Below are 27,550 nucleotides of genomic sequence, written 5' to 3'. Positions count from 1 at the left end.
CATAGCATGAAATGTAAAGGTTAATCACAAAATACATTTGCCCTCTTTATGATTTTACTGAAAAAAAAATAAAAATAAAAACAAAAACAAAACAAAACAAAAAAACCTGATGAAAGCCAGAGGAGAAACTGGAGGGATATAGTTAGTTCACTAGATCCATTCTTTCTATAAAAGTCATTATGATGGCAAAAAATAAAAGGAGAAGAGAGAGAAGGGAATTCTCTCTAAACTATACTTCAGGTTTTACATTTCCTGCTTTTTCTACACAGTTTTTGTAACATGACTAATATCATCTTATATCTCCACCTAATACTGAATGTTTTTCAAGCACCTTCACAAAGATTATGTTATTGAATTATCTGGAAAATAATCAGCATTCGTGGCATTTCTAAACCAAAATGTTAAACTTTTATACAAAGTCCAGTGTCCCAGGGATGTAGCCTATGAAACCATACCATACATATTGTTAAACCACCATCCTTCTCTCTCCTCAATAGTCATCAATAGGAAATTAAAGAAAGTATCAAGAGTTATCAGTTTTAACTTCAACATAACCCAACTCCATAGTCAATCTTAACATGGTAGAGCTTGCCATGAGGCAAATGCCTTAGAAACTGCTACACATTTCTTATGTACAATTACTTCTTTCCTTAAACACTAAAATTTTGGTCACAGAACCTGGCAAAAGTGATCGCCCTTTCAGCTTTAGTACACACATGAGGTGAATGGACTCACTGTAGCCCACAGAATTCATGAACACGATTATGGCATGGTATTTGGTTTCAGTGTACAGATGCGCCTTTGGATTACCATGCCAACAAAAACCCCAAAAAGATATAAAAGATAAAAATCTAGAATTCCTCTAAGTAACAATTCTCCAAAAGAAACATAACTGGTGACAACGTGTCCGTAAAAAGGAATGTCAATGTTTCTCAAAAGCTTGAGTAAGATTTCTTCCTCCCCCAAAAAACTTGATTTTTTCTACAAATCAACATTTTGAACTTTATGTTTTAAGCTTTAAGATGCTGATGTCCTTTAACATATTTTATGAATGAAAAAGAAAAAAAAGTAATGGTGTACCATGTTTTTTTTTTTAAGGCTAAAAAAATCAATACAGTAACGACTGGGCATACCCAAACCATAGAAATTCTACCGGAGATTATCATACACACTTCTCTCAGTGACTTTGGAGACCACAATGTCAAAAGTATTTTCAGTCTTTCCCATTTAGAACTCTAGCAAAATTCCAAGCGTCTAGGTTATACTAAAAGACACTGGCAAGCAGCTATGCCCAATTTCTTCTGTCGCCAGTATTACCTAATAATCAAAAAACAGGCTTTATTTTCAAAACTATTTAACATGCCAACATATTTAAATTTTAAATCAATGGTTTCTAGTGACAGACCATATGTTTATTTCCAACCAAGAAATTATAAGCTTGTAGGAAAAGAGATTAGGAGAAGGAATTATCCTTTTAAAAATGAATCTCAAAAATACAACAAATTCCACTGACACTTTTTTATCTGTCTGTATTCTTCTATATAATTGTATCAATATAATTTTTTCAACATTTAAATAATATTCACAGGTCATATAGGTCCCAGGATGCCACATAATAATTTACATATTTTAAAAAAGTGACACATATGCAAAAGGACTCCAAGTCTCACATTAAGTTAAACAAAATCAACACTTTGATTTGAATTAAACCTACCCCATCAACCATTACCAACTAGATGAGATAGCAATTCAGTGTTGAGATAGGCTTGATTTTAAATTTACTCATTAAAATACCATGTAATGAGGCAGGGACAGGAAGATGTCTTTAAAAACTCAATTTCAGAAAAATCATATAAGTGTGAGCAAATAACAATTAGAATAGAAACAAAAATAAAATGATAACCTGCACCAAAGACCTTTAGTAGCTAAGGGGCCATTTACACCTCAAAGTCCTCTGTCTATGGTATTCTAAAGTATTACACCAGTAAGGTTTATCAGTTGCACAGAGACACTTCAATTAAGGCTGTGTGGTAGAGCCCTGTGCAAATTAATTAGTTGAGGTTGCACAGATTTTCTAAAAGCAGCTCTCTAAAACAGCCTCGGAGATATTGCACAAGTTGTGGAGAATTAGAATTTAAATACAACTTACTAATCAATTCTTCTTGCTTTCACATTTCAACGACATTTTGTGTAATGATAAATAAGTCCATGAAAATACTACTGACCAACATTTTACCTGATTTCAACTAAAGGTAAAGGAGGGGGCTCTCAAGTTTTATTTCCGATCTTATCTAGTCTTACTGGCAAGAGTTTTCTTATGATAACTATAATGAATTTGATCCATATGCAAATAGGAGATGAGTCTATATTTGAAATTCACATATGCTACAACCAAATTAGCTATCTAGTAATTTCTATAAACAATGTCATAACAGAAATATGGATTTCATGCTCCCGCCTCAAGACTTTATCTGCTAAATTTGTTCATTACAATTTAGCTAAATATTAAAGTTTGGCATGTTTTATCAAAGATAATATTAATTTCTTTAATTCATAATACTAACTGGATTTTTTACTGTAAATAATTTTTAAAACCATTAAAATCAAATGTTTGGTAAATAGTCCTGAAAATAAGTAAAACACATGCAGAAAAATTATAAAAATTAGTTACATTATTTTTTCCACTGTAAATTAAAAATGGAAGAAATCTGAAGTTTGCAAGAGACCAGGAGCCTTCTAATACTGCACATGTGAGATTCATGAACTCTTCCGTAACCCTAAAACAAGGTCCCTACAGTCTCCTAAAACAAGGTCCCTAAAGTCTCGTTAGAGTGCTTGTGAAAATTTCATACTTGTTATACAATAGAGCTGGTTTAGAGAATTTAATGGCTAATTTATTTCAAGAGCTTAGATACTGTATGTGCAAATACATCTTTTGAGATAGTACCATTGAGAAGAGGCTGTCCTTCATGCACATCCTGCGATAAGACTGCACTGTAAACATCTTCAGGAAATCCAGTCTTGCATAATGCGATTTCACCAGAAGCCTTGACAGATGCCTGCAACACAAGAAAGAAGCATGTGCAATGATTGCTGCCTCCTTCAACTGAGAAACATTCCACTTGGCCCAATATCTTCTTTTTTCAACTACCATGTACAAACAACCCCTTTGTTTTCAAATGCTTACAATTAGAATGTAGAGGGCAAATGGTTACTCTTTTTGATAACTGGAGTAGAAGAAACAAATCCCACTTGTCTTGTCCAGTAAATCTAAATAACACACATTCTAGGTTGTTCTAAGGATTGAACATTTCTATTAAAATGGTCATTGTGACTGAAGAACTAGCCAGTGGACCTGGGGGAAGAGACAGCCAAACAGTTTGTAGGCTCCACAAATCACCATCACCAAAGAAGCTTTTCATTCAAGAAAAAGTGTACATTCAAGTATGTAGATTTTTTACATTCTCATCTAATTACCTGACTGTGCAGTTTGTTTCATTATGTCTCTGTTAATTAAAAAACGAAATTGCAATATACTTATTACAAGACATAGAGTATTTTATACCGAGTAAAACCAATCAATCCAATGTATATTTATCTCTAATTTCAAGGGCAGGGATACATTAAAAATATAAATAAACATTAATACAATTTTGTTTCCTTTTTATACTTAAAAATTGGAAAGTAACTATCTCTTGCCATCTTCCTATAATCACATAGGTAGTTAACTACCTAGTGTGCTTGAAACTCAATCATACTGAGTGCTATCCGCCTACCCCTCCGAGTTAGTTTCACTACTTCTTCCAGCCCTACTGACATCATCACAGAATAACTAGCTCTCAGGAGAACTCGTGCAGCTTTCACATTAATTTTAGGAAACTTCACCCTGCACTGAGCGGGGTTCGAATATAGGAGGAAGAAGAGTAAAATGGAGGCTGCGGGAGGGAGGGATTCGGTACTTGCTGGGCCAGCATTAGGAGTGGTCTACACTGATGAGGAATTCAGAAATTGGGAGGAAGGAGAAAGAGAAGCTCCAAAAATAGAGACCTCAAAGCAGTTGTCTGAAGGAAACAATACAGTGCAAGCTTCACAATGAAAGAAGTAGCTGGATTATGCATGGGAAGTTTTGCGAATACTAATGTTACAAAAATTCAGACTAACCTAGTATCCAATTGAATTCTCATCTAATATTCTGTTCTTTTCAGATATGGTAAAATAAAGAGAAAAATAAATTTAAACTTTGTTAAATATCACATAGTATTTATTTTGAAAAAAAGCATTAGGAGTAACAGTGAGATATTAGTTCAGATCCATCAAATTAACAGTCTTAAGTCTGCTACGTGCAAGAAAAGATTTCGAGTACCAAGTCAAGGATACAGAGCAACCAACCCTCTCACACAGGTGTTAGTGAAAGCTGGTACAGTCATACTGGGGGACAATTTGGAAAATTTTAGTAAAGACGAATGTGGACATATCCTACGTGGGAGGTATATTCCTAGAAAAACTCTCCCATGGGTGCTCATGTCGACACATAAAGGAATGTTCACTGCAGCATGGTTAAAACAGTAGGACCTGGAGACTACCAAAACACCCATCAGTAGAATGGGCTAATAAATTTCACGTAGCCAAAAAAAAAAAGGAACACTCAACAGCATTAAAATGGAAGATTTGGAACTACATTTATATACAGGGTTATAAATCAAAATAAACAAACAAAAAGTCAGCTTCTTTAACCTCCATGTAAGATTGAAAGAGAAATCTAATTATAAATCAACCTAGAGATGATTATTATTTCTAGTAAGTTCAGAAATCTAGTTAAGCAATATTCCAAATTCAGATTGGAACAAAGCACACTACCTTATGCATCTTGCAAAAAATTTTTTCAAAAAAGTATGATCAATGATTCCATTTTTATATATAAATTTTAATTATAAAAGATAATGTAATGTTATTGACACACATAAAAATGTATAAAGTTGTAATAAACACCAAATTTAGGATAGTGGCTACCTCAGAGAAGGCAAGACAAGAAAGGAATCAGGAAGGATTATATGGGTGGCTTTGATTTTATTTGTAATAATTCATTTCTTTCAAAAATGTAAAGATGTATGTAGGCTCATGGGTACAAATTATATTATTCCCTATATATTTTATACGCTCTACATAGTTCATAATAAGAACAAGAAAATATTAGGGACTAATTGAAAAGGAAAAAGTTGGTCTTCCAATACCCCTCAGGTTTGGGACACTGGCAGATATCTTGTCACTTACTAGCTGTAAATATCCAGGCACTTATCCTGGGCCTAGCACAGAGCAAGCACTAAATAAGTGAAAGCTTTTGCTTTTTTACCTAACCAAAACAAATAAAGGGAAAGCACCAATACCAACCCACCTTATAAAATGGACCAATGTGTTCTAAGTCTGTGTACTGATGGGTTAGGAATCTGCCGCTTCGCCTCCAGTCCAGGCTTCTACAAAGGGAGGCAGCGGCAGAGTTCCAATCCAGTGGGGTAGGTGGGAACAGACACTGGCAGGGGTGTCAGGCCAGAGACAAATAACAGGAGGCAGAGTAAACAGCAATCATATCCTAACCGGGGCATTTGGGTTCGGCTCACATCCAGCGATCAACAAATGCTAAAGACTGGAGAAAAACTGTAATCTTTTCTTTTTCACTTTAAAAAAAAAAAAAACATTTTTTAACTGAGATATAATTGCCATATCCTACATCGCTATTTTTAAATTGAGATATAATTAACATATAACACATCATATAAGTTTCGGGTACACAACGTAACGATTTGATATTCCTATATATTGTGAAATGATCATCACGGTGTCTGGTGAACATCCATCATCATATATAATAATCTTTTCTTTAATTCTACTACTATTTTAATGCTGTTGAGTGTTCCTTTTTTTTTTTTTTTTGGCTACTATTGCTTTCCAGTGGCTCTGCCCTAAAGTAGGGGGATAAGCAGCAATATTTTCCTCATCCAAATCCACAGGAATAGAATTTCAAGACCATATCAAGTCCATCAGTAATACTGTGAATGTTCATTTCTGAGTATCTGTCTCCACCTTATTTTGGAAAAGAGAACTTCTATCCTCAACATGCTACCTTTTATTCAGCCTCTTTGCTCATTTTCCTCATTTAGAAATGTGCACCCATCTGCACGGTGTGGCTGTGAGGATTCCTGAAACCATGTTTGTAAAGCCCGTCTCTAACAAATGCCGGCTACCAATATTAAACAACCACTGGAGTTGTATTATTTTATAAGATGTTCATATTTGTTTCAAACAGGTGAACCTTTCCTAAATTCTTCTTCCCTAAAACAATATGAACCCACAGAATAACATGCTGTTATTAATCTATGATGTGTTTTCTTAAAATTGGGATCCATAAAATTATTAAAACATGTATTTCTCTCTATTAATTTAATACTGATTTCCTCTCTTAACATTCAGTCCAAAAATAACAAAATTAAGATGTTCAAAAAAACAAACAGGAAGCACTGAAATGAATACGAACTTAAAATTGGAGATATAGCAGTCTTACTTCGTGCCAAGCACTGCTCTAGTGCACTGCTAACTCATTTACTGCTCAGCCCTCCAAGGCCAGGGCTGGTACGAGGTCTAACTTATAGACCTCATTCCCTGATTCACCCAGGGAAACTGACTCCATTCGTGAAGCCTCTGGTGACAACAGCTTTTTGGACATTGAAAGCTCTAGTCCTACCCGTAGCTAATGCTTGAATGTTCTCCAGCAGTAGTTCTCAGTGCAGCACGGATATGGCACTCAGGGGACAATTGGACATATTTTTGGTTGTCCAAACTGGGAGAGGGATGTTACTGGCTACTAGTGGCTAGAGGCCAGGGATGCTCCCAACCATTACACAATGCACAGGGTAGCCACCCAGACAGAATTATTAAGCCCAAGATGTCAATAGGGTCAAGGGTAAGACACCCTGTTCTACAAGAACCCATGAAAAAGGGGTGTCCACCTACCCTTTGACACCTCCAGAAGTGGGAACCTTACTATTTCTTCAACCAGCTCAATAAACAGGAACATCCTCCTTTTCAAAAAACCAAAACCCAGTACCTGTGGCTTCCCTCAGCATTAACTGATCACTCTGCCAGGCCTAAGATGAGGCTCTGAAAGTCTGAAGATGAGAGAGAACTCTCACCTCAAAAAGTTCCCTGTGATGCAAGGCTGAGGCTGTGAATCACATGCATTTTCTAATATTTGAATAATGCAGGAGTTAGCAAATGTTTTCTATCAAAGAGGCAGAGAGCAAATATTTGAGGCTTTGTAGGCCACAGAATTTCTGTCAAAACTACTTAACTCTGCTGATGTAGTTCAAAAGCTGTCATAGAAAATTGGAAATGAACACATATTGTTCATTCTAATAAAACTTTATAGATATCGAAATTTGAATTTCATTTAATTTTCAAGTGCCAAAAAATATCATTCTTCTAATTTCTTAAAAGCGCTTAGGCATGTAAAAATGTGAAACACACACTCTTGGTCACACAAAAACAGGCATTAGGACCCTGAAACACTGTTAAGTTTTACAAACCATTGCTATTTCACTTACTTCTCACAACAGGCCCCCGAGTGAGGTGAAATTATCTACATTTTACAAACGAGCAAATAGGTTCTCACTTAGAGGTGAATACCCAAGATCTCACATCTGGGAAAAGAGAGGAGGCAAGATTTTAACCTATACTCTTTCCAAGTACAACAAATAATTACAATTCTTTCAAAAAACATGCACTAAGTGCCCATTTATCGTGGGAAACTAACAAGATATGGCCCCTTCCCTTAAGGAGTTCAAGGCTGAATGTGGGAGTAAAATAAAGCGGTGACTGCAATAGAAAGTGCTGACTGGGAAGTAGAGATATGTTGAGGGCATAAGGAGAGACCAGGGCAGCGATCTCGGGGCCTCCCAAGCAGAGCCCAGGAGTAGCCAGGCAGTGGCAAAGTGACAGGAAGCCATCCCAGGCAGTCACTGCCTGAGCTAGAATAAGGCAGCAAGAAACAGCATACTGCCTGGGGAATTACAATGAGTTCAGTGTCACTGGAGTCCAAGAAGCAAGGCAGGGAATCAAAAGTTACAGCTAGAGAGTTAGACGGGGTTAGATTATAGATGGTTGGCGGCTTGGGGTTATCCTGTTCGCTTGAGGCAGCCAGGAACTGATTTTAAGCACAGGCAGATTATGATTGATAGAGAATTCTCTGATGCTTCGTGGGAAATGTGTGTGTGTGGCAGCGGGTGGAGGCAGGGTGCGGGGCAAGTGACAGCTGGGAGACAAGTTAGGACACAGACTTGACTCAGGCAGGGGCTGCAGGAATGAAAGAGGGGCAGATTGTATCAATATGCAGACAGTTAAAACTAATAGGGCTCAGTGAGGATAGGGGCTCACAGCAAGAGGGAAGGAGGAATGGGTGCCCTCCCCATATTTCCAGTTGAGTGACCATGGACATGGGTGGTACAAACTTAGAAAGATAATCACAAAATTATAACATCAGGAACAAAATGCTAAAGCAGCAGAAAGAATGAGATGATAAATCTGCCTGTAGAAATCAGACTCCACAGCTGAAGTGACATTTAGGCTCTGTCTTTAAAGATGATTAAAAATTTGCCAGGAGAAAAAGCAGGATGTGAAAAGGGGCATTCATTTCAAGCAAGAGGTGCAGCATGGACAAAGGCCCTGTTGATTTATATTGAGCTTGTAGTCAACCCAAACAACCCTGATCGTTTTTACCAGGCAACTGTTAAGTCATGGCTTCCATTTTCTTTGCTGCTGATTTAGGGCCACGAAGGGCAATAATTTACATTTAACCCTACAAGAATTGATCTCAATAAGTTAATAATTCCATCTAGAGTTAGCCATTCCTCCTGGATTTCTATATCAAGAAAGTCTAATGAGACACACCAATGTTTTCATAAAGATGCTACTCATACTAAAGACAAGGCATGACACAAGCCCAGACATCAGCCAGGCTCGTGAGGGGCAGTCCGTGGAGTAGTTTAGAGCATGGACTTTCACCAGGCCAGACCACCTAAGTCTGAATCCCACCCCATCACCTGCTATCTGTGAGACCTATCTGTACAAAGTGTGTAATGACAATATCCACTCAGGGTAGGTGTGATGATTAAATGAGGTCATAAAACACTTAGGAGAGTGTCTGGCACACGGTTATTCACTGCATTAGTTACTAATAATAGTAACTAATTATGACAACATGAATACAACTCATAGTATTTCTGTCATACAGTCCATTAGTTTCCAAACTTGCTTAGCATAGCAAGCAATCTGGGATATTTGTCTAAAATACAGATCTCTAGATCCCAACCCAAGACACACTAAAACAGAATGTCAAGTGATGTGTGGATACATCGGTGTTTTTAACATGTGGCCACACATCTAGCCTGCATCTCCCATCTCCGAACTTTCTGAACCCCAGATTTGACATACCCATCTTTTGCCCTAGTGTTCAGGTCTAATAACTTAGCAAAAGCAAAAAGAAATAAACAATTACTTTTTCTGCCTTTAACAACTGCATGCTGTTTCCTAGTTATTCTGTAGAACTGAAAATTGAAATCGCAAGCCATCTTTTCATAATTACTGATGGAAGGATTTTGCCCCAGGTCAGCAATGGGCTATTCTTTTGTTTGAAAACCACTCCTTCTTGATTGGTTTTCGTTGTTGTTTTTAATTGGCACATTATTTCACCCCGACCTTTATTCTCCTCTTCTCTACAATTCTGCAAAGATTATAAACAGTCAGCAAGTGCTTTTGGCCCATCAGGATGAAATTCACGCTGGCCAGAGGATCTGAACTCATTTAGTGCCGCTCTGCGCTCTCACACAATCAGCTCACCTATCTTGAGTTTCAATTTCCTCTTACAAGTATTTGCTCTACTCTACCCAAGCTGAAGATCGACCTTCTTGTCTAAAAAGGACAGAAGTGTAATAGGAATTGAAGAGTTCGGCTTGCCTTTAGTATTAGTCTATCTGTTCCAGTTCTGAACTCACGGAGACATCATTTTTTGTTTTGTTTTTTTTGTTAAAATTTTTCCATAGTCTCAATACTGTGAGCTTTAAAGCTCTGAGTCCACTACTCTTTCAAGTTCCTGTTATCATGACTCTTTTTTTGTACAGTAACCCTTGTTCACTGGCTCTGCTTTCCGATCTCCTATGTCATTCCTAAGTCCAGGCTCTTCAGTATTTCCCTTGAAGCCACAATGGACTCTTCAATCTCCATGCCTCTCCATCTCCTTCCTAATCAAGATCATTTACGATTATGGGCCAAAAAATTTTACAACTGAAATCAGCCCAAACCTAATGGAATCTCCTCTTTCTGAAGAATGCCTAACTAAAACTTAAGCTCTGTTCATTATCATAAACTTTTAAATTTAATCAATTGGATGTTTCCCCAAAGCGCTGATCTCTTCCTTTTTTCTCTTCCAGATATTCTACAGTCAGAATCTAGTAACAATTAAAGTACTGTGATGCAGGTTATCAGATAGTCAATAACACTGAATGGGGGACAACTATAGGTAATACTTTTATTATGCAGTTATGTCTTCTGACTGAAATAAGCAAATACAAACAATTAGTGAAGCCATTTTTAAAGCAGTTAGTGGGGTACATGGCAATAGAATAACGAAACTGTTCAAGACCAATTCTGCATGACGAATTTTTAATTTTTTAATCTCATTTATAACTATACAATCACATTTGCCAGATTCTCTACATTTCTCAGGATCCCATCCATGATGTTGGAGGCTACGTTAAGAAGATTATTCAAGAGCTACTGCCATTCTTTAAAGATTTTTCTCTGTGTCAGTCATACCATTGATCACACCTTGAATTGCATGTCCCTGGAAGCATGCTTGAAATGTGCAGATGTTTAACCCTGGACTCTGATATTTTTGTTTCGTCATGTACTGTTCTGGAGGGAGAGCACAGCATTTTGAACAGGTTCTTTAACTCTTTCTTGCCTTCATGATACAATCTAAACTGGCTGAGGAGCAAAAAATTCCTGAAGAAGGCCACACATTGTCCCCTGCAACCAGTGATTTCCATCTTTGTTTTACTTGTATTATTAGGGTGGGTCCTGGAATATCTCTGATATGAGTATATTTATTTTTCTGATTTTCATTTCCTCTTATCAAGTAACAACAACACTGGTCAAATAATTGTGTCGATACTGGCCCAGGAACCCGACAACTCCACTGAAATTGAATTCTTAAGCCAGAAGACGGCACCACAATGCAATAGTTTGACAGACAAAAAAAAAAAACCGAGTTTCCCTTACAAAATGTGGTTTAGAGTGTCAACTTCTCAGGATTGGAACTTATCAACGCTTAGGACCATGTATAAACATACATGAAGTGGAAGTCAAGGAGATGTGTGCAATACCCCATGTCCGCAGCCCATGTGAGAGAAGCCTTCCTAGGCACCAAGACTTCCCAGAGGAGAGTCCCGGAAGACAGTCCGGAGTTTGCCAATAAGCGTCCTGCTTGTCTGACGTCATGGATAGCAACACACCTACAGACTGACTAGGTTTATAAAAGCCTAACACTATCATGTGATAGTGGTGCCGGCAGTTATGCCATTAAACTGCCCTTAAAAGTTCCAGAAGTGTCTAAAACAATTCTAGTGGAGATAGCCAATCCTGGTTTGAATTGATTTTGTCCCATTAACTCATTACACTCACCAGAGATTTCAACATGTTTATATACAATGTTCAAAATGTCATCAAAATTGTATAGTACTTAGCATCAGACTGTGTTTATAATTAACTTGGGAATTCATTTAACTAAATACACTGAATATCAGTGATTGCTAATATTTACTGAGTGCTTACCACGTGCTAGGAACTGTGATACAATGCTTTCCATGCATTATATCTCAACAATCCTCACAACAATTTTATGAGGTAGGTGCTGATATTAGTGCTATTTTAGCAGGCATGGAAGTGAACTGAAATGAAATGGCCCTAGGTCAGGTAGCTAGTCAACTTAGAGATGACATTCAAACCAGTACTTAATGTCTTTGGGGACCAGCCTTCACCACTGCTTGATCACCAAACCACCATCCACAGCTTCCAAATGCAGTAACACACATCAAACAGGCAGAAGGCTAGAAACTGTCTTACATAAGACCGAGTGACAAATTTACCTGCTGCTGTTGTGAATTTTTTTCTAAAATATAATTCTCACATGTAATATGTGATATATATATGTTCCTAAAATAATTTTAATGTTTCTGTTCACTAGGTAAAATATTTGAGAGAAAAACACATCAAGTCAAATTTTCATAAACAACTTGATTTTTAAGCAACCCAAATCAAACCCCCGACCACCACCTCAAACTTTTAGAAGTACAGATGGAAAATTATCAGTAAATACATATCATGGCAAGTATATTAATTTTCGGTAGGTGATATTGATGAAAGAATGATTACAGTCTGTGGCAGACTCTTTAAATTTGCTATAGTCCAGACTGCCCTGTATTTATGTACAATTAGGCCCATTTCATAAAAACCTGAAGCATGGTTTCACTTTTTAAAAATGGCTACAGACCTTACAGTCCCCATAATTCTGATTTAATTTGAACAGCTGGCCATAGTAATAATTTATCTAATTCTGAGCCTTGATAAGATAAACCCAACCCAATTATACCATTATTCTTGCAATAAAATCGCATTCACAGCACAGCTTCCAGAAATGTGCTGCAGTGAAAAGAGGGCACTGTCAATAACGTCAGAGTTCAAAGCCATTCCTGAACTTATCCCTGAACCTGTTCAGGAACCAGCACCCTGTCCAGTGGAGTTCTAATAGGTTAAACAATAAAGAAGTAAACCCACAAGCCCTGCATGCTAACTCAGAGGTTACAGAGCTAATATCATCAGTTCCAGTTTCAATTCAGGGACTGAAAGCGAGCATTTTTTCCTACTCATGACCATCATGAGTGATTTAAGTCTGGCATTTGGACAGTTCCACTGTGTACCCTGTAGAGAGGGGGAAAGCTTCTTCCCCTCCTGAAGCTTCTTTCCACCTAAAGGGAACTCTGCTAACTCCAATACTCCCAGCACTTCGCCAATCACTCATCTCCTGGATAACAGTTCTCAAAGTGTGGTCTGGGATCTCTAGGGGTCCCCAAGATCTTTCCAAAAGATCTGAAAAGGTAAACTATTTTCATAATACAATGTTACTTGCCTTTTCACTCTCATTCTCTCACAAATATTAAGTGGAATTTTCCAAAAGCCACGTGACATGGGATACCTTAACACAGTCAATGCTAGATGCAGATACAGGAAAACAACTACCTTCAATTAAGCCAGACATTAAGGAGATTTGCAAAAATATAGAAGCATAATGCTACTCTTCCCACCAATTTCATTTTTCTGTTTTGGAAACTATAGTTATTATGCATAAAAATTGGCATTTGTGTTACATATGCAATTGGTTTAATAGTTTTAAATGAATTAAATGTTATATAATCTTCTCAGTGTAATTTCTAAATACTTATAAACATTACCCACATTACAAAAAGTCATTGGGGCACTCAATGATGTTTAAGAGTATAAAAGGGCCCTTAACCAAGAAGTTTGGGAATTGCTGCCTTAGAGAGAAGTAGGATGGATTGAACTTATCCGAAGACTAAATTAGAACAATCTGGGCAGCTGGTACCCAGCCCTGTCCCCTACTCCTCCCACCTGGGAGTCACAGGCCCACAGAAAACAAGCGTGGTGATTTCATTTTCCATGCTGGGAGTTCACAGATCCCCTGCAGCATTTGGGGGCAAGAGGGGGAGTCCATCACTGCCTGCAACTGAGTGAGAATGTCTGTGGAATTCTGGGGTTCTGTACTAGCAATAGACATGCCCACAGATAAAAGCCAGACCCTCCAGGTCAGCCTTCAACAGAACTTTGGTGACATTTTCCTTAACTATTGACTCTTCTGGTTTATATTTCATTGGGTTCAGAACTTGGCTCAGGGAGGAGAGGTGCTATTTTTACTGGGTCCCTTCAGAGACTGGCATGTTGGTATACTCTCTGGGGACTTTGAGAAATAAAAAGGAGTCCAATGTTGGGGAAGAAAATGCTCAGAGGTGTTGGGGCTTTGGGCAGAGGAGAGAATGCTTTACACAGGCCCTGCATGTTCTTTAACTTGGTGGTTTGCCATCCTTACTGCGTAGTATGGCTGGCTTTTATAGTTGGGCAGGTGGCTTTTAAGATCAAGAAGCTTTAATTTCTAAACCACAAGGTATTTTGATCTCAATGTGTGACCACAACTTACGGTGGTTATTCTCGAGGAAAGTGGCTGTTTACAGAGGTAGGGCCTGGAGCAAAGACAGTATGCCCCACGAGAGGCTGTAGGCCAAGGATCTCGGAAAAGAGGCAGGACTTATGGTGACCTTAGCCAAATAGTGAACACTTCTGGATGAGAGCTGTTGCAGGCTGACCTTGGCAAAAGTCTGAGGCCAGCACTTATGGAGATGCCCATGGGCCGCAGGCCTGAATAAGCAGAGATGGCTGAGGCACAGAAAAAAAGGATTATTTCAATATCTAGTGCCTAATGAGCAGAACAATATTTGCTATTTTTAAATGATAGTGAGTTCAAGAGCTCTATCAAGGTTCTCACTTTAAATTATAAATGACAGGCCTAGGAGAGCAGCATTGGATTAGCTGCCTCAAATTCTGCTCTGTATTCAGAGCGAAAAAGGGTATGTGCTGGATTTTCATAGCTTGACCACAGGCTCAATGATCAGCCTCCACCAACTGGTCTGGACTGGTCTTTACAGACGAAAGACAATTCTCTCCTTGCTGATGACCTTCTTCAGCCAAAATAACCCTGGAGAAGCAGCGTGGAAAGAGCCAATGTGTCAGGAGACTGAAAACATCTGCTTCGAAGACAGCATGTCCCTCAAGTCACCCACCTGCCAGAGCCCACACTGGTGACAACACAGGGCTGTCAGTGAAGGGGCTCACAGGGAAAGGCAAAGTAAGAGCTCTGAATGTACTAGTTACAAACTGAAACTCGTAGGGGAGAGGGTCCCAATGGGAGGTGAAATTTAGCGCTTTGTATTGACCTGGTGGCGAGGGGATCCACGCCACTATTCTGAGTTTTCTCTCAAAAAGCTGGCATTTGAGATTCTGCCACTTATGTGCGAGGTTCAGAAATATCCGATGGTGGCAACCGCCATCCTTTTTGAAGTGTCTTTCTTTCTCATCCAGCATATTCAGTATCTTTAAATCTTCATTTCCCCTTTGAACTCTGCGTTTTGTTCAAAGGTCATGGATTAAAGCAAGAGGCTTAGCCTGATTAGCACCTGGGAAAAGCTAAAGCAGGGAAGGTTTTCTTTGCCCACTGTTGAGTCCTGTCCTCATATATCACTGGTTCTCTACTTTGGTCTTTGGGACACTTAAGGACAGGCTGTAGGGTCATAATTTTGCCTGGCATAACTCTTCCAGGACAGGGACTGGTTTGCTTTCTAACTTTGCCAGCTGTACGACTTACTGCTGTGATCGTTTCACATGCTCCACATCTGAGGATGCTGTAAAAAGTAAAGCTATAGATATTCTAAGACTTCATGCATGAGGTTGGAAGCAAAACTGGCCTAATAGAGCCCCATCTCCCCCTCTGATGGTGATTGCTATGCTTCCAGATGAGCATCCACATGATGGTTAAAAACATAAATTCAATGGTTAATCCAAAATCTGAGGAAGGTTTAGTGGAACCTTTATTGCCTTCTTCCAGGTAGGAGGGAGCTACACTAGCAATACCACCTCTGTCGACCTCTCCAGCACATTTGGATGACACAACGGGGCTCACAGAGTCCACTCCCTCCATTATCTCTCTTACGTTGGAAGCCAGCCTGCCTATGCAGTGCAAATATCATCATGCTATAGGTGAATTTACAGTGGCTCGACCCCCAGGTGGAAAGCCAGCCCCCATTCGGCACAGTTAAATTTGAGAAGAGGTAAGGTGGAGTGGGGAATAAATTCTGAGATCTGACACATTTAAGCCACGTTCTCTAATCTTGTCTTCGTTAATAATAAAGGTTGTATTTTAGTTCTCTATTTGCTGATTCTTTTGTCATTATCTGTCCAAAACTTAGATGGATAAATAGCACTATTTATTAGGTCCCTTCAAAAACACCAAAATTACCTACAAAGATTCAATATTACCCAGAGATAAAAGATCAAAAAGAAGCCAGGTCAAATAATTTCTTATAACCACCAGCAGAGCTACAAAGCCACTAGGATGGCTGGACGCTGAGGGTCTGAAAACAGACAACCAAGATTCTTCGAGTGCTTGGGGAGCTGATGGGCTAGTAACAAAAAGACACGTGTACCTCTGGATTACAGGGTGACTACATTTCTGGGCCTAGCGAGCTCGAGGACAGGACAAACAAGCCAATTCACACAACTAATTAGTTACCTGCCTCTCCTAAAATCACCATCCAGGAGTTGTATGGCCAGTGACAGAAGTAGCCTGCTTCCATAGTAGCCTATCCTACTTCTGGTTCAATCTGTTAGATATTCCCACTCATAAGACCAAAGTTTGCTGCCTGAAACTGAATCCTTTAAGTCCTTGTTCTAAAGTCCAAATCCTCCTCTAGGCTGCAATCTTTCAAAATCCTGAATAGAGAGACTTATCTTGCTCCCACTGCCTCCCATCTCCTAATGTTGTACCTTTGGGTAAATGGTTTACACATCAGGCTTTGTTCAGACTTTTGCAAAATGGATGATGATAAAATGCCTACCTATCTCAGGAGGCTGATGTGAGGATTACATGAGACAATGCGGATGAAATGTTTGGCCTGGCACATAGTAAGCACTCAGCAAATACAAGATTTAATCAAATGAGTCAGCTTTCAAGAAGGCTCACAATCCTTAGAAACACACCATACGAGCATGACTAAAAATGTTAGGCAAAGGGAACGGGGGACAAACAGCAACGACAAGCAACAGAGAAGTGACAAACTTCATCAGAGGCTAGGGTTCATACAGGCACCAAAAAGAAATACTATTATGCAGTTCACCAGATTTTTAAAAATGTTAAATTTAATTGTAACACATATATTAAAAGTACAGAAAAACAAATATATATATTGTTGGAAAACACTCTTGAATTATTAGCTAGTAAAGATGAACATGCACATAGCTTGCAACCAATACTACAATTCTACTTCTTGGTATAGAGCTCAGAGCAGACCAGCATTCCATCACCTGGGAGCTTGCTAGACATGCAAATTCTCAGACTCCACCACAGATTTACTGAATCAGAAGCTCAGGGGGTGGGGCCAGGAATCTATGTTTAACAAGCTTTCAGGCCAGTCTTATACAAGCTAAAGTTGGAGAAATGCAGCCCCAGAGTATTCCTGGCACTTATGCCCAGGTGGCCCGTAGAGGAATGTTCATGGCACCAAAATTCTGACCACACACATAAGCAAGTAAGTTGAATAAGTAAACTGTATCATATTCATAGCATGCAATGCCCTAGAGCAATGAAAATGAACAAATTATAACTATACAACTCAATCAACATAATGCTGGGCAGAAGCAAATCACAAAAAATGCATTATATGTATACACACACATATACACACATATGTATGCATAGTACATTTATACGTATTTGCATGATATATACATTTATATAAACACTTCTATCTATATGTGTAACATATATATTATATATATACATACACATACACACACATACATAGCTGGTAAAACTATAAAGCAAAGCAAGGAATAATTACTAGAAAAATAAAAATAGTGGTTACCTCTATGAGAAGGAAAGGAATGGGAACAGTACTCTAGTGATTCTGAAGACACTGGCAATATTCTATTTCTTAACCTGGCTGGTAGATATACTGACATATTTTTGTATATTTTAGTTATTATATAAACTGAGAATATATGATTTATATACTCATCCACGTGTATAATATTTTACAAGAGAAAAAAAATTTTAAAGGTTGAACTTCATACATATACAAAATAGAACTGGATGTCAGTTTGCCTTTATTTTTTTTAACCTGCATTCAAATTAATAACAATTTAGGAATACAGGGTCTGACATCAGGCTGCTGGCATTTGAATCCAAGTTCCATCACTTAATAACTTTGGGTAATTTTGCTTAACCTGTGTGTGCTTTGGTGTCCTCATTTGTTAAATGGGTATAATTTTTGTAAATATTTAAGTGAGTTAACACATGTAAACTTAAAACAGTGCCTGGCACATAGCAATTATTCAAAACTGTTGTGCTATTACTAGGATAAGATGAAACTAAGTTAAAAGCAACATTTCCTACATCTAATCTTCATTAAATCACCAGCATCTGTAAGAACAATGAATCTACTACCTTCACTCTGTTTTAGCAGATTCTGTGCTGGCATCAATCAACCCTCTCCTCTCTATTGGGTCCTCATCATCATATTAAAAGTATTCGGAGACTGAAAAACTTACTCTGGTTCCAGGCTAGTCCCAACACACACACGCACACATGCATGCACACGTTTCCACACCAGGCTTAAAGAATTAAATCACAGAAGAGACAGAACTAGAAGACACCAGAATGATCTGCAGATATTATCTGCATTTAAATACATCACTATCACCCTTTTTAAACACAGCTCCGTTGATACAGCCTTCACTAAAGGGAAGACCATGAACTAAATCATGGAATAACTCTGCTTCATTTACAAGGTTCTTAACTATAAATCAATTTGAACATTAAATCAATAGTTATCATATTCTCCCCTAATGTTCTTAGTTATCTGCCAAACAGAAAAGACAGAACTATAAATAAAATTTAAGGCTGTAAACAAACTATATGTAAATGATTATTTTATGGCAGAAAAACTTTATGCAGGGACAAAATACAAGTATATACAAATTAAATATCAATAAGCTAAGGCCACACAAAGTGTACCAACTTTTTAAATATTGTCAAATAAAGTCCACATGTGTAATACTATAAATAAATTAGAGCTGCCTTAAAGCAAACAAGTCCTTGGTGGGCCATTACTTCTGGAATTTGATTCCTTAGTGCTCACCATCATACGTAGAATCCTCCACCTGGAATCTAGATCTACTCAGCAACCATTATAACAAATGCAGAAAAACGGCCCCTAGAAAGAAAGATGTTGAGACAAGTATGCATTCAGCATCCTTCGTGGCAACCTCTGAAAGCTTTAAAAATCTACAAACACAAAAGAGGGTCAACTGTACCTAAAGATATACTGAAGAGCCAGAAAAACTGGCAGTTTGTGGCATTAAAACCCCTCAATTTAACTTATTTTAAATTAAAAATAAATCTGGGTAAGACCTCATTGAGAAGTGGGTCACTATTAATCTCAGAGAAGGTATTTAGAAGTATCACTGAATAAATCAGAATATGATGCTCAAATCTTCTTGGAGACTTCAAGTCAAAGAAACATTTAGTTCTTTGCTTCCATCCTCCTGATAAAGAGAAGTTATAACTTACTGAATTCCAAATGTCTTTGGCTTTTGGGCTGAAGCAAAATTGCCAAATTACCAGAATTACAGAAAAAGATATATTGAGTAGGAAAACCCACAAAAGGCATTTCCTGGCTTAACACCATAAACATGCAAGCAATCGCAATGAAACAATCAGTCTGTTCTTTTTTTAATGTTCTTTTTTAAAAATAAATTTTCAACTTACCTTCTCAGACATTTCCAGAGTGTCAATGAGTCTTTCTTAATGTTGTGACTATTAAAAAAAAAAATAAAACCCAAATGCACAGACGATTTTATAAACTGAGTGGAAGATGCCAGACACAAAAGGGAATATTGCATAGTGAACTTCATGAAGTACAGGAATAAGCAAAGTGATCTATGCTATCAGAAGTCAAGTAAATAATTACCATTGGGGGATGATTAAAATTGGAAGAGGGTATTCCTGGGTGCTGGTAATGCTGCAACTTGACTGGTTGCTGATTCAATTGCATGTTCAATTTATGAACATTCAACAGGCTAGCCACTTATATGTGCATTTTCCTGTATGCACTTGATACATCTATTAACTAAAAGTGTATGTGTGTGTGTGTGGAAATTAAACTTTGAATTCCTTGAAATATAATACAGGAAGCAGGATATTAGAACCCAATCTTGGAGATGTTGTTACCAGATAAACTCTATTGGGGGTGGGAGCCAAAGGAGCTGTCAAAGGCTAATATTTTGGCTGCACGAAGCTCACTTTTCATTATTTACTGGACCAGAAAGCCACAAAGAAAGAACTGTAGACTTTGAACTGTTGTATTGTCCAATTAAGACAACAAAAGAAAATAAAAAATTAAAGTAGTCATAGTCTCTAGTTTATTAAAGATTTATGTTAAGCAGGAGTGGATTAGATCCTTTTAAAACTTAATAAAATTAATGAGTTTTTAGTCATTTATTTCAGAGTCACTTAATAGCTCCTCACTCAACTAAATGACATATTGTTTGAGATTATAGTCCAGCCATGTATATCCACCCACCCACAGCAGGTCAAGTTACAGTCAAAATAGTCCAGGCTTTCTCAACAGCAAACAAATCAGCGTCTGTACTCAGTCACTCCACAAAACATTTACAGGAATCTGTTTGTGGTAGGTCCTTTTGAAATGTGGACATATATATTTTAATAGATGCAAAATAATTTCATTTGTGAGAGAAAAAGTTATTCAAACTATTCAAACATGGGAAAGATGCCATTAAACAATCAAACATTTCAAAACATAGTGACAATTTCCTAAATTTATTTTCACACGTGGAAAACACAGTTAAAAAATGCATAGCCTCAGAGTTTCTATAGGCTCTTAGGAAGTATTTTAAGTTCCAGGATTGACACAAAACAATTCCTTTTTGAGAGCGTATCGGTCCAATTTGTTGATCAAGGAAATTTGAAGAACATTATAAAAATGACTATGAATCATTTCTGTAAGATTTTCTTCTTTTTTTATGAGAACATATTTAAAAAGTAAGTGAAAATCCTAACCAAACCATTAGATTTTGGCTTCAGATGCCAAAATTCATTAAAATATTTAAGGTCAAGATTAAAGAGAGATTGTAACTCAAAAGTTACCTACTTTTTAAAAAAAGTTTATCAACTCCATAGAGAGGAAATGAAATTCCTTTTTAATCCGATATTCATCCTCTGAGTATCATATTAAAGGGGTCCTATTGTGGTGGAGGAAGAAAGCTATGTGCTTTGAGGGCAGGTTCACCTCTACTATGACAGATAGAGTTTTACTCTGTATTTTCATAATATTCAAAATGTCTGAGTCCCAGTTTCATCATTTCTAAAACCTATCTCCCAGGGTTACAGCAATAATTAACCAAGATAACATATTAGTTTCCCACTCCGAAATTAAAAATATTTCATTTTAAGGTTTAGTACTATCAGATGTTTTTTTAAAAAAAGATTTGAAGAGGCAGCAGCAACTATCTAAAGTTTCAAAGGTTTTTCCTGGTATATGTGCTCTTTGGAGTTATATGAATGAACTAATGACAATTACTAAAAATAAAATAAATCGTCAAATGTCTTAGAATTGCATATGTGCAAAAAAACTGAAAGGGCAACCTTTAGAACCATCACTGAAAGCAGTAGTACAGAAGTTCCATACATAATGCAACAGAAGAAAGCTGAATGAACTCAAAATTTATTTTAATAATAAGGGAAAAAGCCATTTCACATTTCCATTTCCAGTAATTTCTAAAATACTAAAGGTTCCAAATTACACCGTTAATTAAATTTTACTACTTCCTTAATCCACTAAAAATATTAAATAATATATCAGAATTAGGGATCTGGATATAAATGTTTTAAATCATGATGATAAAGTATATTTTTTAAAAAATTACCACAGAAACCAATATTAAGACTAAAATATATAGTTGTACATCACTACGTTACGGTTAAGTAAATTTTGTAATTAACATAAAAACCAATACTAAAATTACAATTTATAGAACTACATAAGCACATTACTCCCGTGTTTATCAGGGATTGAGCACTCCTCCAAATTACTCATTACGAATGCCATATTGTATTTATAACGGCACCTTCTTTTAAGTGGCTCAAGCTGTTTTAAAAGCATTATACATCTAATTCTCCCAATGCTTCTTGGGAAAAACCTAAGTTAAAGAGTTTACTTCATCTATGCAGTGAACCAGAACACCCTATACTAAATGTTCTTCTGTATCTCAAGTTCTAGATGTATCTCAAGTTCTCAGGTCCCCTTTACATTGCACTTTCACTATCGAAACAGATGAAAAATTAAATATGCGATCAGCCAAGAGAATGTAAGAAATATCACAGTGATTTAACCAACTAGTATAATTTCTCAGGCACAGATCACTCAGCACAGTGTGGTCATTCCACGCTACATTCCCTGCAACATGGAATCTTTTCTATTATTTAACTACCCATTAATTTAGCCAATCTTCCTTTGGATCCACTTATAGCTCAGCTTGCTATAGGTTGCTCTCAACTCAAGGATGTTCCAGTGTTAGTTTAGGTCATCTTCATCTTATTTCTACTCTGCTTGATAGTCTATTCTTCAGTTACAGCTTCTATCCATGGTCTTTGTCCCAATTTCTCTTCATTCTAAAGCCCTGAAATCCCACTGATTATTCTGGCTGTCCTTCTCTGTAGCTTTTCTAGGTACATGACTATGCCAAAAACATTGGCTGGTTTAATAATCATTTTCTTGACCCAGAACTAGAACTATAATGTTTTATTCCACACAGTAGGGGTTTTCAAATCTGACCATACATTACACCTTAATATGTTAAATCAGTTCCTTACGGATGGGTTTTTCAGAGATCAACTAATCCAATCTGTTGTAATTAAAAAGAGTGCTTTAATGCATATCCATATATATGTATAGACAACATGTGTACATCTTGGATACAGACATATCTGCAGAAAAATAGAGAAGGACTTAACTAGGTCAAAGGGCTATATCTTTAAAGCTGACCCACAACACTCTATTCAATGATTCTCATGGAGGATATCTTCTCTCAAAGAAACATAAAAGTATAAAAGTAATAAAATGAGTAATTTTTATTCCTAGTGTTACACTTCCTTTGCTTTAAGCCTAACTAGCCCCTCCTCCGCCCGCAAAAAAAGTTTACTTTTGGTGGTAAATGCAGCACAGTTAATGAAAAAAAATTATTTTTAAAAGTCAACCTTATAAAACATGCAGGACTTCTACCCTATCATATATGATGAACTACTGTTAATAACCCTAAAATCACATCCTACCATTGTATCTTAAAATCCTTGCATTCCAGGTGAAAAATTAAAGTCACTCCAAAATTTTGAAAAGGAGGCATATTTGGGATGTTTAAGCAGCCAGAAGATCACAGAACTTAAAAGTCCATTAGAGATCAACTAATCAAACCAGGTCCAAGATTTTACTACTGAGAAAAAGAAGTCATGAGAGTTTATGAGAGTAAACCACAGCTGGACCAGGTTAGAACCCCAGACTTCCTGCCCTTGACACTAGCTCTCGACTCTATGTAAGGGCAACTCATTTGCACAGAACAAAGTTATTATACTCTAGGTGCCCAAACCACCTTGGATAACACACACAAAGTTATCAATGAACTATCAATTGACACTTCATGCCAAACTAAGATAAATGTTCCAGGAGACACATATGTAGATAGTAAGTAGTTCTCAAAATACATGCTGTGTATGTATACATGTAACCCATATATATGGGTTGGGTACAATAAGAACAGTTGGAAGCTCAGACAAAGAAGCGTACTGTACTGAGTACTGAAAAGAAATAAAAATTAAACAGTATTTATATGTAACCTGAATTTTCCTTTTAAAATGGTATTATAACACAAATTGTAATTTTTATGACCAAATCCTTCCAAGTTCCCGTTTAGCTCCTTAATGAACCTTATTCCACCTACTTCGAACCTAGCACTTTATATATGTAGAAGATATAGCTATTACTAAAACATTTATCTGCCAGATATGAATACAGTTGTTTAATTCAAATTTATCTACATTTAGTTAAAAACACAAAGACCAGCATCTGCTCAGATTAACTGATATAATTTGCTGAAAAATTCATACAAAATTAAGTTTTAGTAGGAAAAAAAGAGGAATGTGAGGCCTAACGATTTGTTGATACAAATTATGTTCCACTTATACTTCTTAACCCAACTTGAAAATAGTTAGGTTCTAGAAGGTGTACTAATGGCAAATATGAAATACTCAAATGACAAAATCCAAATTCAAAATCTATCACACTTTTTTAATGGTTGATAAAATTCACCATAAATCCATTCAGTGCTTAAATTTGATTACTTTTTGTATTTCAGTCAAAAGAACAAATCTGAATAATGTTAACTTGGGCAAAATGAGAGTGTATACACAAACACTACATTTCTTAACAGCTCTGATTTTTCTTTAAAATACCACTTGTCTAACTTGAGACGATCCCTTGGAAAGCAGAATGGGGATCTATCTGAGTTACTTAGAATTTTTTAAAAGGTATTTTAAAACAAGATTAACTGTTACTTTAAGTCTTGACATTTCCCGATTAATAACCCTAAAGCTTAATGAAGCACAATAGATTTAAGAATTGAAGATTTTTCGTGAAAAAGGAAATTAGGGACAGTTTGGTGCAATACACTGTCACCAAAATAATCTGTTCCAAGAACGCTTTAGTCTTTACATGTAAATAGCATGAACTATCTAAAAAAATTTCCTCTTAAAATCTCAGTCCAAACTTTTAGAAGAATTTCAAAGCTGACTTTAACAAAGTAATGAAAGTCAAAAAGTGCACTCATTAAGTAAATTTTGAACTTGCGATTGAGGTCAAAAATTATGTATATGTAAATATATTAAAATATGTCATCTTTTAAAAATATGTCTATAAAATATTTTAGTATACACAAATTATTTTTCAAAACATACCTAGTATGCTTGCAATGCACCATCTATTAGTAATGACGACATGCTATAAGATAAAAGGGCAAAGATATGCATAACTATGTCCAATAAGTAGAATAAACTGTGAACATCATATTAATTATTCTTACTTCACAAGAACTTGGAACAAAGACACGTGAAAATCAAATAAATATACATATTTTATATTTAAAATTATTGCATCCCAGATTTTCCACAACCTAAAACACAGCTTTTTATATACATTTCATTTGTTGAATATTAATCTCTTCAAAGTTTATGCCTAAGTAGATAAAAAATCACATATGGTTTATGCATATTTTTTTTCACATGTCCTCATCCAGGGTTGAAAGCAGGACCTATGTGATAAGACTATGAACCTAGAGTCTCTATGCACATTAAGGTGATGTCCTTGATGTGTCATATGTGTATTTAAATTACATCAACAGAGTTATGCAATTAAAATGTGAATTAGAAAAACAAACCAGGTTTCTAATCTATTAATTACTGGATAGGTAGTAAAATTGATTTTTTCCCTAATGATAAGTCTATTCATGTATTTGAAAGTCACCTGTATAATTTAAAAGGAAAGCCTATCATAACTTTGTGATTTCCTTTGATCAATGAAATTTAATGCTCAAATTCTACTTTTTTTAATGTCAAGGACAATGCCAATACCTTAAGTCAAAATGAGGAAGAAGAGAAGAAATCTTAAAGCTAAATATAATATGTAAAACTGACTAGAATATGTAAATCTAGGTGACAGAATAACAAAACTAAGAATCTCTCGAAGTGAAAAAAAGTGTTCAAAGTAAAATAAGATATACTGTTAAAAATTAAAGGCATAAAGTCCTTTGAATATTCAGTTATTCTTATTTAACTGGTCTGATAAAATAAGGTTGCCCTGTATCTCCACTAATAAGGTACTCAATCTTTTTTCTGCAACTTTAGGCTCTTTGGTTTGACTTGAAAAAAAAAAAAAAACCAGACTTTTCAAAGCAGATGACTGCAGAGGGGCCATTTTCACCTTGCAAACAGATCTTTGTTATTCTGGTGTGTAAAGCAGACCATTAGCACAAAGTCATTTCTAATCTCAGTTGTACAATCCACATGGTGCACATAACCCTAAAACTCATGTTGCATAAACTGCTCTGCTTCCACTCCTAATGACCTTGCAAATCATTCAATGTTACTGCATGACTTGCAGCCATGAATTAAAAGATCGCCAAACGACTTGATGACAAAGTTATAATTTCCCCTTTCCTGAAGGTTTATAAAAGTCGACATAACATCCTCTAGCAGAAACCGAGAAAGAACTTAGAATGGAAAAGATAAGTGTAATATCTGACGTTTATAAATGGCATTTTAAAAATTACTTAAAGAAAAAAGTAAATGACCTACAAAATTCACACCTGACTTCAAGGTAGAAAACTAAAGAAAATGAAATTGCTCCAGTGGTACCAGACTTAGTCCCATGATATTAATGACCACCAAATGTCTCCTCCTGTCCTAACTTCACTGTACAGTATTCAATTAAAACTTACTTTAAGATCAAAAAGTTAATGAACACACCATCTACTGCTGGACTCACGCTGAGGATATATTATGTTCATATTTTTTAGAAATAAGAGTTTTTGATCTATCGTATCTCCTTTGTTTAAAGAGAATCTGATGACCCCAGGATTCATGACTTTATCTTGCCTTTCCCTTAACTTCAAACACGTGAGATAGCACTTTTTTTCCTTCTTCCCCTTTGGCCTACCTCTTTTAACGAACCGCATTTTAAAAGAAAAAAAAAAAAAACAATAAATGAAGTAACAAGAGGTGAAAGAATGAGGAGTGTGCGCTCCAAGAATAAAGGGCGGTTTTATAACAGGAGGTACTTTTGTTAGCAAGTGACTGGCAGGTCTCCTCCCCCAAGTTAAAAGAAATTCCATCCACTCCCCAAAACGGCAGAGGCCAAAAATGTCTAGTCTAATAGTTCTGAAACCCCAGAATCAGAAGATAGGCAAGGGGGGCGGACTGGCCGGTGGGGGAAGGGGAGAAAGACCAGCAGGAGACGAAAGAACAAAAGCAGAAACCCAAGAAAAGAGAAAGGAACAACGGGAGCCGGGCGGCCAAAGAGCCAGTGGGAGGGAAAGAGCCGGAAAGTGGGAGAGCACGACCCGGGGGAGGAGAGCGTAGAGCGGATGGGGCTGGCTGCCGCTCTACGGCGCACCATGGACAGGGCTCCGCGCGGCCGCGGCCCTCACCCCTCTAGGGGATAGCGGGAGAAGGCGGTAAGAGACCACCGGCGCCGGCCCTGTCCCGCCCCTGGTGCTCGCAGCACGCCAGGCCATGACCCATGAAGACCATTGAGGGAGGGTGATCTGCACCATCTGTCCCTGCGTTGGGCGCCCCCGGCGCAGCCGCACTTCCGAGCCGCGCCCGCACTTTTCGGAGCTGCCACCGGCTGCCACCCCCCGCTTTGGTTGGTGCGCAATCCCTCCGGCGGACTTCCCGGGAGCCCCTAACCCCCAGTAAAGGCGGACGCGCTCCTTAACTGTAACCGCATCGGGACCCCACTGTCAGTGGGGGCAGACTCAG

At 37.2% G+C, this 27,550-nt stretch overlaps 1 protein-coding gene across 2 annotated transcripts in view; it reads right to left on the bottom strand.

The window, feature by feature from the left end:
• Nucleotides 1-27,550, bottom strand: part of CDH2 (cadherin 2) — a 196,711-nt gene that overhangs the window by 167,627 nt on the left and 1,534 nt on the right. The window contains exons 1-2 of one of the 2 annotated variants that reach the window (XM_039843964.1): nt 19,086-19,106; nt 2,948-3,059 (exon numbers count right to left, since the gene is read on the bottom strand). In XM_039843964.1, the coding sequence (XP_039699898.1) occupies nt 2,948-3,059; nt 19,086-19,091 (118 nt within the window). In that variant the 5' untranslated portion in view covers nt 19,092-19,106. Of the gene's footprint in view, nt 1-2,947; nt 3,060-19,085; nt 19,107-27,550 lie in introns of those variants that run through there. The other variant, XM_039843957.1, reaches the window with a different exon arrangement.

The sequence above is a fragment of the Pteropus medius genome, unplaced genomic scaffold, assembly GCF_902729225.1.
Source record: "Pteropus medius unplaced genomic scaffold, Ma_sr-lr_union100, whole genome shotgun sequence".
Classification (NCBI taxonomy): Eukaryota; Metazoa; Chordata; class Mammalia; order Chiroptera; family Pteropodidae; genus Pteropus; species Pteropus medius.
This window is presented reverse-complemented; position numbering and strand designations above follow the sequence as displayed.